Source organism: Dipodomys spectabilis, unplaced genomic scaffold (genome assembly GCF_019054845.1).
Source record: "Dipodomys spectabilis isolate Male_0828 unplaced genomic scaffold, ASM1905484v1 ptg000140l, whole genome shotgun sequence".
NCBI classification, from domain to species: domain Eukaryota; kingdom Metazoa; phylum Chordata; class Mammalia; order Rodentia; family Heteromyidae; genus Dipodomys; species Dipodomys spectabilis.
In genome coordinates this window covers 30527110-30539318 of record NW_024870817.1, presented here as the reverse complement: position 1 = coordinate 30539318, position 12209 = coordinate 30527110, and the positions used below count along the sequence as shown (strand labels likewise).

The following is a 12209-nucleotide window of genomic DNA, read 5'->3' as shown; positions in this document are numbered from 1 at the left end:
TACTAAAGAGGCTTTTAACTGAGGTGCTTTTTTTTTTTGTTGTTTTTGTTGGTAGAGGTTGGTAATAGGGTTTGAACTTAGGACATCACACTTGTCAGGTATGTGGGTTTACCACTTGACCTATGTCCTTAGACTCTTCCCACTGCCTCTTTTGGCTTTTTTTTCTTTTCTTATTTTTAGGTCCAAGACTGGGACTTGAACTTGTACCTGCCACTTTTTCTCATTAGCTAGCCCTCTACCTACTGAGCAGCCCCTACACTTGCAGCCCCTGGCTTTGATTATTTTTTAAATAGAATCTTATACTTAGTCCTGGTATTAGCTTTAGTTTACAGTCCTCTTGTCTATGCCTTCTTTTAACACTAGGATTATAATTGTAAGCCTTCATGTACAGCTTGAGATTTTTATTTGCCTTAACTGATCTTTTTATTCCATAAGTTTAATTTTCTTTACCAGAATTTATATATCTTTATTGAATTCCCCATGTCCTGTGTTGTCTTGTGGTCTATTAGTATTCACTCAAGTTGTATGTATTCTTGAAATTTTCTTGTCATTTTTATAATCAATTTGTTACTTATTTAAGATTTTGCCTATGAGGCTGGGAAGGTGGCTCAGTGGTAAGTGCTTGCCTTGCATGCATGAGGCCCTGGGTTCTATTTCTCAGCACCACATAAGCAGAAAAGGCCGGAAAGTGGTGCTGTGGCTCAAGTGGTAGATTGCTAGCCTTGAGCTGAAGAGCTTAGGGTCAGCACCCAGGCCCAGAGCTCAGGCCCTACAACCGACCAAAAAAAAAAAAGAAAAAAGAAAAAAGATTTTACCTTCTTCAATATTGTTGTTTGTTGCTAAGGAGTTGTTGAGTTTTAGAGAGGTCATATTGCCTTTTTTCTTTCTTTTTTCCAGTCCTGGGGCTTGAACTCAGGGCCTGGGTACTGTCTCTGAGCTTATTTTGCTCAAGGCTAGCACTCTACTACTGGAGCCACAGTGCCACTTCTGGGTTTTTTTCTGTTTATGCAGTACTGAGGAATCGAACCCAGGGCTTCATGCATGCTAAGCAAGCACTCTACCACTAAGCCACATTCCCAGCCATTGCCTTGTTTTTTCATATTTCTTGTTTCCTATTTCTATATTTGAACACATTTCTATATTTGCACATCTGGTGCTAAGTGGTTGCTTAGAGATTGTAACCACCTCTAATTCTTCACTTGAAGTATTCATAGTGTTCATGATGGACAGTGTGGTGCACAGTCTGAGGTAACATTTCTTACTATCAGCTGAATATATGCTCAGCAGCCAATCATTGCCCTCATATTTCAGGACACCAGCCCTGAACCTCAGCCCTGTTCAAATTGAGGTAAACTGGCTAGAGTCTGTTAGAAGGTTGGTTGCTTGCTGTTGGATGCTTTCACTTCTTTGTATGCTGGTAACCATTGTTGGAAACAGGGTAATTTACTGGCTGTAGACCAAGCAGGTTCACATTTGCTCCACAAACTTCTCAGTTTGTATTTCCAGGGGTGGCAAGCTCCCAAACTCAAGTGTGTCCCCCCAAATATGGCAGAGAATATGGGAGGCAAACATTGACTTCTGTTCTGGCAGGGGGAAAACTGAAGAATTGAGTCACTTTTCCTGCTGGTCTCAGTGCTTTCAGACCCTGCCCAGTTTACCTCTCTTCATGGAGAAAAGGCTGTGGAACTAATATTGTTCAAAGAGCATTGGCCTAAGGTTTTGAGTCCTTCCTGGCAACAGACCCTTGCTGGGAAGCTGTTCCCAGAGGCAGCTCTTAGTGTTTTCATATGCTGCCCAGCAATTCACATTCCCTTCTGGAGGAGAAAGCTATGACTATCATATGGTTCAAAGAGCTTAGACTCAGGGTTCTCAGTCCTGCCTGGTAACAGCAAACCCTCACCAACATACTGGTCCTAATATTTTCAGAGGCTGCCCAGCAATTCACTTTCCCAGTAGGAGGGTAGGTTGCAGAAGTCACATAATTGAGAGGAAAGGCTGGACTTAGGACTTTCCAACACACTTGTAAGCCACATGTAACCAGGAAGCCAGTCCTGAAAGCCAATTACTATACCAACCATGAACTCAGTTCTTTGTTTCTGCCATTATTCTCAGGCAGTAAGATTTGCTCCTAACAAAGGAGGGCAAAGTCTCTACCCATTATTGCCTTTGCTGCCTGAAGTCTCCATTGTTTCTTACAGCAGGATCATACCTGAGCCTTGTTTATTGCTGTTTTTCACAATGTCCCAGAGTAGTTTGGTCTTAAGTCTCCATCCCAAAATGCTATCTTGCTAGAGCAGTCTAAAGACTAACAAAATGTCTTTTTTTTGGGGGGGGGGGAAAGGGGGAGAAGGGGCAAAGCTAGCCTTCTACAATTGAGTAGTAAGTCTCACAAAATCCTGAACTGTGTTTAAGTCTTGCAGGTAATATGGACTTAATGCTACATCTAGAATTAAAGTTGTCTCTAAGGTTATCTGGCTTACCTTGTTGCTGTGTCTTCAGGTCCGCTCACTCCTGGGGAGCTTGGGACAGGGCTTGTGATTACTTTGTTTTTCCATTTTTGCTTTGTTTCTGTGTTGTTTTCAAATTCGTTTGCAATTTCCAGTGTTCTTCCTTTCTCTTTAAAATATAGTGTCTTCTTTGTTACTTGTTTTTTTCTCAGTCGTGGAGTCACATTTACAATCTGCCATCTCACCTCATCTCCACTGATCTGATTTCTTCTTCTTGCTGCTTTTCCACTTATATATACTAGTACCTTTAACATAAAGCCTACTGGGAGTACAGGACCAACAACTCTGTGTTTTGATATGAATAGCAAAATATCTATATACTATCATTTTTCCTTAAAACAGAAGATCTTAAGTATAATCTTGCAGGTACTTGAAGCCATTCTTGGGGTCTTTGAAGTTGAAATTATTTTATAATAATAAGTACATAGTAGAATTTTTCAGATATCACCTGATTTACTTATGTATACTTGTGTTTTAAAACTCTTAGGTTGGGTGCAGTAACTCACACCTGTAATCCTAGCTATTCAGTTGAAATCAGAAGGATCATGATTAGAGGCCAGCCTGGGCAAAAGACCCTATCTCAGCCAAAAAAGCTGAGCATGGTGGCACATGCTTGTTATCCCAGCTATATGGGAATCATAAATAGGATCATAATCCAGGCTAACCTGGGTCTTATGTGAGACCCTATTTGAAAGATAATAAAAGCAAAAAGGTGGGCCAGGAGCTTGTCTCAGATGGTAGATAGAACAGGCGACTGCTTTGCAAAGCCTTGAATTCAGACATCTTTACCACCAAAATAACTCTATAATTTTCTTAGCTTTTTTGTTGTTGTGTTAGTTGTGGGGCTTGAATTTAGGGCCTGGGCATTGTCCTGAGATCTTTTGCTTAAACACTTTACCACTTTGAGCCACACTTCCAGTCTCTCTGTGGTTAATTGAAGATAAGAGGCTCATGGGGACTTTTCTCCAGGTTGGCTTTGAACCACAGTTCTTAGATCTCAGCCTTTTGAGTAGCTAGAATTACAGGCAAGAGCCACTGGCACCTGGCAACTTTCTTAGGTTTAATTTATAAATCAGTAAATTACAAATGACAGCTATAATCTATATATAAATAAAAGTCCTCTCAGTTTCTCAATAATTTCTAAGAATATATATGGATCCTGGAGCTGAAATAGTTTGGGAACTTGTGGAATCAAAGTATTTAATATCTTGAAGATCATTTCTTCTTCTTTAGTCATCAAGAATCTGAGAAATTTGGCTTGGAGAAAATGCACAGGATGATTCTTGTCTGGTTAGTTCCCCTCAACTTGAAAGTATCTAGGAACAGATTCAAAGTACAATTAAAGTAATTACCTAAGGTTCAGATTCAAAGTAAGATCATAAGTAATTACTTAATGGACTAACATTTCCCAGGTCTAGTTGAGGTATGATTATTTATAAAAACAATCTAGTGCTTGTATTATTAAGGGAACCTAGGTAGAACTTACTCCTAAGTTTTACTTCCTATTATGTCATTCCAATTTAAGCAGGTAAGACAACTCTGCTTAAAAATCAGTGGTCTTATTATTCAAGGCACATTGTATTCATAAATTGCTTTGTTGAATGGCAACTCCTTTGTACAACTACTAGAAGATAATTTTTTTTGTCAGTCATGGGGCTTGAACGCTGGACTTGGACACTGTCCTTGTGCTCTTCAACTCAAGGCGAGCACTGTACTACTTGAGCCACAGCACCATTTGCATTTTTTCCTAGTGGTTTATTGGAGATAAGAGTCTCACAGACTTTCCTGCCCAGGTTGGCTTTGAACCATGATCCTCAGATCTCAGCCTACTGAATAGCTAGGATTATAGGCATGAGCCACTGGTGCCGGCTTGAAGACAATTTTTTAATAGTGGTCTTTTTAAAAAAGGATGATCTTGATCTGGGTGCTGTGGCTCACCTAGCTTCTTGGGAGACTGAGGTGAAAATTAAAGCCTGAGGCCACCTCAACTAATATATGTGAAACCCCTTCTCAGCCCATAGCTGGGTAAATTGGTGTATATGTGTTTTTCTAGCTACATGGGAGGCTGAAACTAGGAGGATCACAATATCTGTCATCCCAGCTATATTAGAAAGCCTAAAAATAGGCAGATTTCCATCTAAGTACAAGCTCAGGCAAAAAGTAAGACTCTACCACAAAACAACCAGTGCAGAAAGGGGTAGAGTGTGGTTTAAGTGGTACAGTGCCGACTTCGCAAGCATAAGGCACTGCGTTCAAGCCTCAGTACCACAAAAAATAAAAAAGATTTATGTTCCTCTTTAACCACCAGTTTTCAACCAAAGACTAGCAGGTATCTAGACTAGCAGGTATCTAGAGTACAAAGTTTTGTTTCATTTTTAGGGTTCATGCACATCAGAGAAACAATGAAATGAACATAAACCTGAATAAGCACATTATCACATCATTTTTAAAAAGGGCAAACTCTTATTTGGAATAATAGTAACCTTTTTATCAAAGGAAATACATTTAAAAAGTAGACGTTTGTATACTTCAAGCTGATTTAAATTGAGGCAGAATCTCTTTGGGTGGAGAGAGGGCTGCTGGTCCTGCGGCTTGAACTTAAGCTCTTTTGCTCAAGCCAAGCACTCTCACTTGAGATACAGTGCCACTTTCACCTTTTTTGGTAGTTAATTGGAGATAACAGTCTCACAGACTTTCCTGCCTGGGCTGGCTTGGAATCACAATTCTCAAGTCTCAGGCTCTTGAGTAACTAGGATTACAGGTGTAAACTACTGGCACCTGGCCAGAGTATCTTTAATTTGTAAATGACTGCTATAGAAAATTTCCTATTGTATTTATATTTTCCCTTGTTTTGTTTATTTTTCATTCTATAGAGTATCTATAGAATCATTTAAGCATGGAGCCCTGAGAGAACAACTAGCTAACTTGGCCACAAGACAAAAGAGCCTTTTGCTTGCAGCAAAAAGGCAGAAAATAATAAGACAGAAAATTCAAAGCTGTAAGAATGTGACATCCTTTTCTTTAAGGACATTGCCATCTGGTTCGGACATCTCTGGTAAAAAGGACAACAAAAAGCTTACCAGTCTGGAAAATTCAGTGCATCTCCAATCTGATTCACTTTCTGCTGTCAACCTTGCCTGTAGAAGCATGCAAGAAACATCATTGTCCCTGAAAACTTGGAATGATAGCCAAAATGCTAACACTTGTCTAAACCCAGAGGTAGTAAGAGAAGAATTTTCTGGAACTGAGATGAATTCTAAACGAATTGTCAATAATTCTATGTTAGATGACTTACCAAAATCCAGACATTTGGATGGCACTGATAAGATTGAATTACCATCCCAAACTGTTGCTTTTATTGCTCAAGCAGAATATTCACAAAAAGAAAATGATCTTACAGAAGCTACAGCCAAAGACCATGGATTGTATACTCCGACCATAAAATATGGCACATTAAGTATTTCAGAGTACACAAGCATACTTTCTCAAAATGATGTCTGTCCCTCAGCTGTTGACAGTAACTATGACACTTCCCAATGTGATCCAGAAAGAAGAAACAGGAAAACAGCTCCCCACCAACTATCTGGAGGGGTATCAGAGTCCCTGGCACAGCAAAGGGTTGCTGCCCTAGGCACTGATGCTGCACATCAGATGAAAACATACCTTAAAAAGCCATCTTCTGCTGTTCCACATTTAAATAACACCCAAATCTCTCCTACTTCTGGGTCTGGCAACCAGCATGCTATGAAAAAGCCTTTAAACTATACCACAGCTCCTAAAAAGAGAAATATGCAGATAAAAGATTTGATATTACTAGGAAGAATTAACCCAGGAAATAACATTCTGGAATTCAAAACACAGGTATCCTATTATTATTTAAAATCATGCAAGTTTTATAATAAGTTAATGTTGCTGTAACACAGTTTAAGCATTTAGGGAAATAGGATCTGGATAGTCTTCCAGAATGGACAGACATACCATTATATTATTAACAAGTGGAATCATACTTCTAAAATCACCCAGATACATTTTAATCGTAAACATCTGTGGATTTTCAACTAGTCCAAGCTAACCATAAACTCAAACTTCCTGCCTGTACCTCCTCAATGCTGTGATTACAGAAATGAACCACTATACCCATTATGAGAAGTTTTGTTTTATTGATGACTATTAAGACTAGCTGGTTTCTTATATTCACATCCTGGCTTTCTTTATTTACCTTCTACCTTCTGCCTATTTAAGGAGATATATTCTTCCTTAATAATAGAAGGTACGGAAATGCACAACTATTGATTTTTGTCTGTTTCTTTCATGACTTGTATTTATTTTTGCCTCTTTTTTGTGCCTTTCTTTTTCTTTCTTTGAGCTTTGAACTAAGCACCGTTCACTTGCTAGGCAGACACTCTCTGACTTGGGGTAGGCCCTCAGCCCTTTTTGTTAGTTTTCAGGCGTAATCTTGTATTTGTTGCCCGTGCTGGTCTGGAGCATGATCCCCTCCTACTTGGCGCCTCTCATATAGCTGGGATGACAAGTATACACCATCACACCCACATTTTTTTATTTGAAAAGGAGGTTCACTATCCATTTTTCTTAGTTGGCCTCAAATTTTCCCTATGTCTACCTCCCGAAATAGTTTTTGTATTTTAAGTGCTATGTTTAGAATTATTATACTTTTTTGATTCATTGACCTCTTAGCATTATAAATGTCCCTGTTTATATCCAGCAATAGTTTTGTTTTATAGTCTATTATTTATTTTCTTTTTTTGGGGGGTGGGGGGGCCCAGTCGTGGGGCCTGAACTCTGGGCCTGGGTGCTGTCCCTCAGCTCTTCAGCTCAAGGCTAGCACTCTACCAATTGAGCCACTGTGCCACTTCTGGCTTTTTTTCTTTTTGCTTATGTGGTGCTGAGGACTCGAACCCAGGGCCTCACCCATGCAAGACAAGCGCTCTACCACTGAGCCACCTTCCCAGCCCAGTCTATTATTTATTATACCAGTATAATTTTCCAATTCTCACATGATTGCTGTTGATATGATATATATTACATCTTTTTACCTCTAATTTACTTACCTGAATATTTCCTGTATATATTATATAGTTGGAGCTTGTCTTCTTTTCATCTATTCTAACAATATCCACCTTTTGATGAGGTTATTGAATTCATTCACATTTAATGTTATTTGAATTTGAGGCCTTTTTTTCCTTGATATTTGGATTTAAACTCAGGGCCTCATGTTTACTTAGCTTGATTGCTCAGCTGATTCTCTGCTAATTGAGCCATGCCTCCATCCTTACTTTTTGCTGGTTATTTTACAGATGACGTTTTATGGATTTTTCTGCCTGCCTTGGTTTCAAGCCATAATCCTCTAGATCTCAACCTCCTGAATAGCTAGGATTTCAGGCATGAGCCATGTTATGTTTTATTTGCTCCCTCACACTGAAATTTGCCTTTTAAAATGCTGGGTACTTTTCTTTTCATATATACACTGGAAATTTGTTATGGAATATACTTAAATTACTGGGAAACAGTTTGATCCTTTTGGGTCTTATTTTTAAGCTTTGTTTAAACAGAACTGGAACAATGTCAAATGTAGGACTATTTCCATTATTTCCAGTACTGAGACATGATTCTTCCATGTACCCTACTGATGCCCCATCAGATTTGAGGGGTTTTTTTTTCCTAGTCTTGCTATGAATAAGAAACCCTGTTCCCTGCCCTGTGAAAGTTCCAGATATAATTACTTTTAGTACTTTCATGTGGTTCTTTAGTCTAGCCCTGGACAATTTCCTCACACATATATGCAGACTACTGCTCAGTTGAATAAGAAAAACTTTATATTCAACCTTATATTCCTTATATTAAGAGGAAAACCTTTTAATAAAGAGAACCTTGCAAAGATCTAAAGTTTTCTCTCTTTCTGTTTCTCTGTTCTTCAGTACTTTGTCCTAGTAATTCTCACCTCCTTTGTCTTTAAACACTTATCTCAAGGAATACACAGGCTTTTCATGGATTTTCTTTCCTTGTACCATGATATGGAAATTTTCTCAAGGCAGTAAGTTGGAGCAATGTAGAGCCCTTCACAGTAAGTTCTCCCACTTCAAAGAGGCCATTTGTGGCCTGATATTTGGCATCTTGTAAACTATTGTTTTATATATCTTTCATCAGTTGTTGGTTATGTCAGGTGTAAATCTTGTCTATACTATTTTATCATGGTCAGGAGCAGAAGTTCACACATTTTAGCAAATTTTTTCTTAATTTTTATTTTATTTTTTTTATTTCAGGAGACTATCCACAAAGCTAGTGTTTTATTGAATGGTAAACTTCAGGTAGAAAATGGTCAGATTTATTTAACTCCAGTGACCTGGCTCAAGGATCTTCTGGGAGATGACATTTACGTGACCTGGTATTATGCTTGGAGTAAGGTACGTTAGTCTTGAATTTATCTTTAACTCATACTCAAATGCAAATACACATTGTTTTTAGGATAAGACAACTTTTTTAAGAAACCTGGCAGATCTCTGAAGTAGTTTTTATCCTCACATGTATGTTACTTGCTTTCTCCCACAACTCCTTTTGCCAAAATTCCTGTGAGTATAGTTACACACCTGACTGCACCTTTCCTTCCTTGTTCTTTATCTAGTCTTAGAATGTTTATTGCTACCAAAATCCCCCTCAACAGAAAAAAATAGCATGGTGGCTCATGCCTGAATTCCTACCTTTGGTAGGAAATTTATATAGAAGGATTACAGTCCAGGGTGGGCTATGCCAAAAGCCAGACCTGTCTCAAAATAAAAGGCTAGAAGTGTGGCTCAAGTGATAGAGTGCCTGCCAAAGGCCCCAAGTTCAAGCCCCATTACCAGCTTCTCCCTGCCAAAGAAAATATATGCTGTTTTTCCTTAAAAAGAAGTACATTTTTAAAAACCTGTGTTTTGTATGTCTGAATTACCTCTTGTGGCATATGTAAGCCACTATATTTTACTTATTATCTCACATTATTCAGAAATAACTGATAAATACATATTTAAAGTATGAGATAAAGGTGCATACTAGCCTGCTCTTTACATGAGTATAATGTGCATTGGACATTGTCAGGACATAACAGATATAAAATCCATTGTTTCTAGTTATTGGTTATTATTCAGTGACTTTTCCTTCCATAGTAAAATAAGGAAGAATTAGCACCCTGAGCAGGACAGGCAAGTCCCATTTTCTTTATCAGATTTTTCCTTACAGACTCTCCATACATTCCTCACTGTGAACAATTTAATGAGCATTTATTGATCACTGAGGATGTACCAGATGGTATGCCAAGTGCTTTTTAGGCATCATCTTAATAATTTAATAAACTGGAGGTACTTTCAGATGCACAAATTGAGACTTGAAATGTAAGACTTTGTTTAAGGATTGGGACATAAGAATCTTTTATTCTATAATGTTAGGCACAGTATGAAGTGCTGAAGGAATAAAAATAAATAAAGATAAGCCATGCCTCAAGAAGCTATGGTTTGATGAAAATGGGGCACATTAAATCATTTAAATGGGATAAGAGTGACAGGAATAGGAATTAGGAAATTGGATCTCCTGTCATAGAGGAGGATCATTACTGAAGTTTATTGATTATAGGAAGATATCCCAGAGGAAGGGATGTTCAGTTTGAGATATGATGTTTTGCCTATAGTGAACAAACCTTCTGGGGGGTATATTATTAGGTTATCTTAGACCTAAGGATGGAAAACCCAAAGATCTTGGTTTCTGGCATGTATTTGCCAGTTTGCCTCTGCTCTTCCCTTTCCTGCACAGGTATTTGTCATCTCTGATAACACATTTTTAATGGATATAGAAACCTAAAAGGTTAGTAGTCTAATCAGATACATTTGGTTTCTTGAAAAGTACCATTACTTTTATGAGTCAATTTTATTATAATAATTTTTAAGTTGCAAATTAGAGGGTTCTAGACTATAGATTGTTAAACAGATGAGGAGCTGGGAAGGTGGCTCAGTGGTAGAGTGCTTGCCTTGCATGCATGAGGCCCTGGGTTTGATTCCTCAATACCACATAAGTAGAAAAAGCTGGAAGTGGTGCTGTGGCTCAAGTAGAAGAGCTGAGGGACAGCACCCAGGCCCAGAGTTCAGGCCCCATGACTGACAAACAAAAAATCTGTTGTAAGATACTGAGAGAATAAAAAATATCATTTAAAAAAAAAGTAGATTGTTAAACAGATGAATCTATGAGACTATTAATGATATAAAACACAGATCAACCCAACCATATTTTCTTAAAGGAGTAGATAATAAATAATGTTTTAGGTTTCATAGGTGCATTGTGCCTGTCATAACTCCACTATAATGTAGCACAAAAACCAGCAATGTTAATGATTGCATATCACTATATCTCAATTTTTTTTGAAAAAAGAAAATGTAGGGGAAATGGGAGGGAGGAAGGAAAGAAGGAAAAAGAGGAAAGAAGGAAGGAAGGAAAGAAAGAAAGAAAAAAAGGAAGAAGGGTGGGCCAGATTTGGCCATGGGCTTGTTGTATGACAATTGGTATCAGTCAGTACTTTGCTAACATTGTAATTTTTAAGAGATTGGTCTATTTACCTCCTACAAAATGCATGATTTTCTAAAGTTCTGCTTTTTAACTGTGTGTAGATAACATATCTTGGAAAGGAACTTTTAAGGTATGTTTCTGAGGAAGGGCCTTTACCTTCAGAACAAACTGTGCTACTTCAACAACAACCTTGTCATTCAGGTATGTGTAGCCCATTTCTTAGTTGTGGAATGAATATACCCTACCTAGAAAACAAAACAAAACATTGCTTTAGTCTTTTTTTCCATTAAGGTATAATTCAAAATTAGCTGTTACGATTAACTATTTCTCCACATTCTTGTTTTCCCTACCACAGTTGATTTTAGGAGAAATTGAGAAATAATACCATCCCTCATGATTCCATCCTCTGAATCTCTTCTGTTATTGCCTTGGGTGATTTTTTAAATGTATGCAAAATAAAAAAGTATTTCTTTCTAAAACTTCATTTAGTTTAACCTGTTTCTAAAAATAGATAATAAAATAAGTATTTTTATTCGGAGAAACTAAGGAAGATACAATCTCTACCAATGAATAGTAGATTCAGATGCAGTCCTTGAAAGGATTTTTTTTTTGGGGGGGGGGTCCGGTCGTGGGGCCTGAACTCTGGGCCTGGGCACTGTCCCTCAGCTCTTTAGCTCAAGGCTAGCGCTCTACCACTTGAGCCACAATGCCACATCCGGCTTTTTCTTTTTGCTTATGTGGTGCTGAGGAATCGAACCCAGGGCTTCATGCATGCAAGGCAAGCGCTCTGCCAGCCCCCCTTGAAAGGATTTTAATTTTGAGAACACAATTATTAAAAAAAACAAAATGACTTTATGTTACCTCCTCCTAAATAATGCCCCTACTTTTATTCCAGTGTCCTTATTTTTCCTGTCACTTGGGGGAACAATTATAGGTAGAGAGGAGGTGTCAAACAGAAAATAGTCATAGTGTGATAATCAAGAGCAAGAGCAAATAGGATTTTTAGTAATAACTTTCTACCCCTGGGCATCCTGGGATTATTACTTTCCTTAAAACAAGGTCCTATAATTCAAATTACCTTTTTAAAATCTTAGTTTCATACCTAACACACCCTACCTCTTTAGAATCCTGCTTTGTCTCAGAAAATAAGCTTCA

The 12209-nt window shown here is 38.1% G+C and overlaps 1 protein-coding gene across 1 annotated transcript in view; it reads left to right on the top strand.

Annotated features, from left to right (window-relative positions):
• Ankrd31 (ankyrin repeat domain 31) overlaps positions 1–12209 on the top strand; it is a 112199-nt gene that overhangs the window by 86544 nt on the left and 13446 nt on the right. Inside the window, exons 21-23 of the mRNA XM_042690960.1 lie at positions 5381–6368; positions 8789–8929; positions 11156–11255. Of these exons, the coding sequence (XP_042546894.1) occupies positions 5381–6368; positions 8789–8929; positions 11156–11255 (1229 nt within the window). The remainder of the gene's footprint in view (positions 1–5380; positions 6369–8788; positions 8930–11155; positions 11256–12209) is intronic.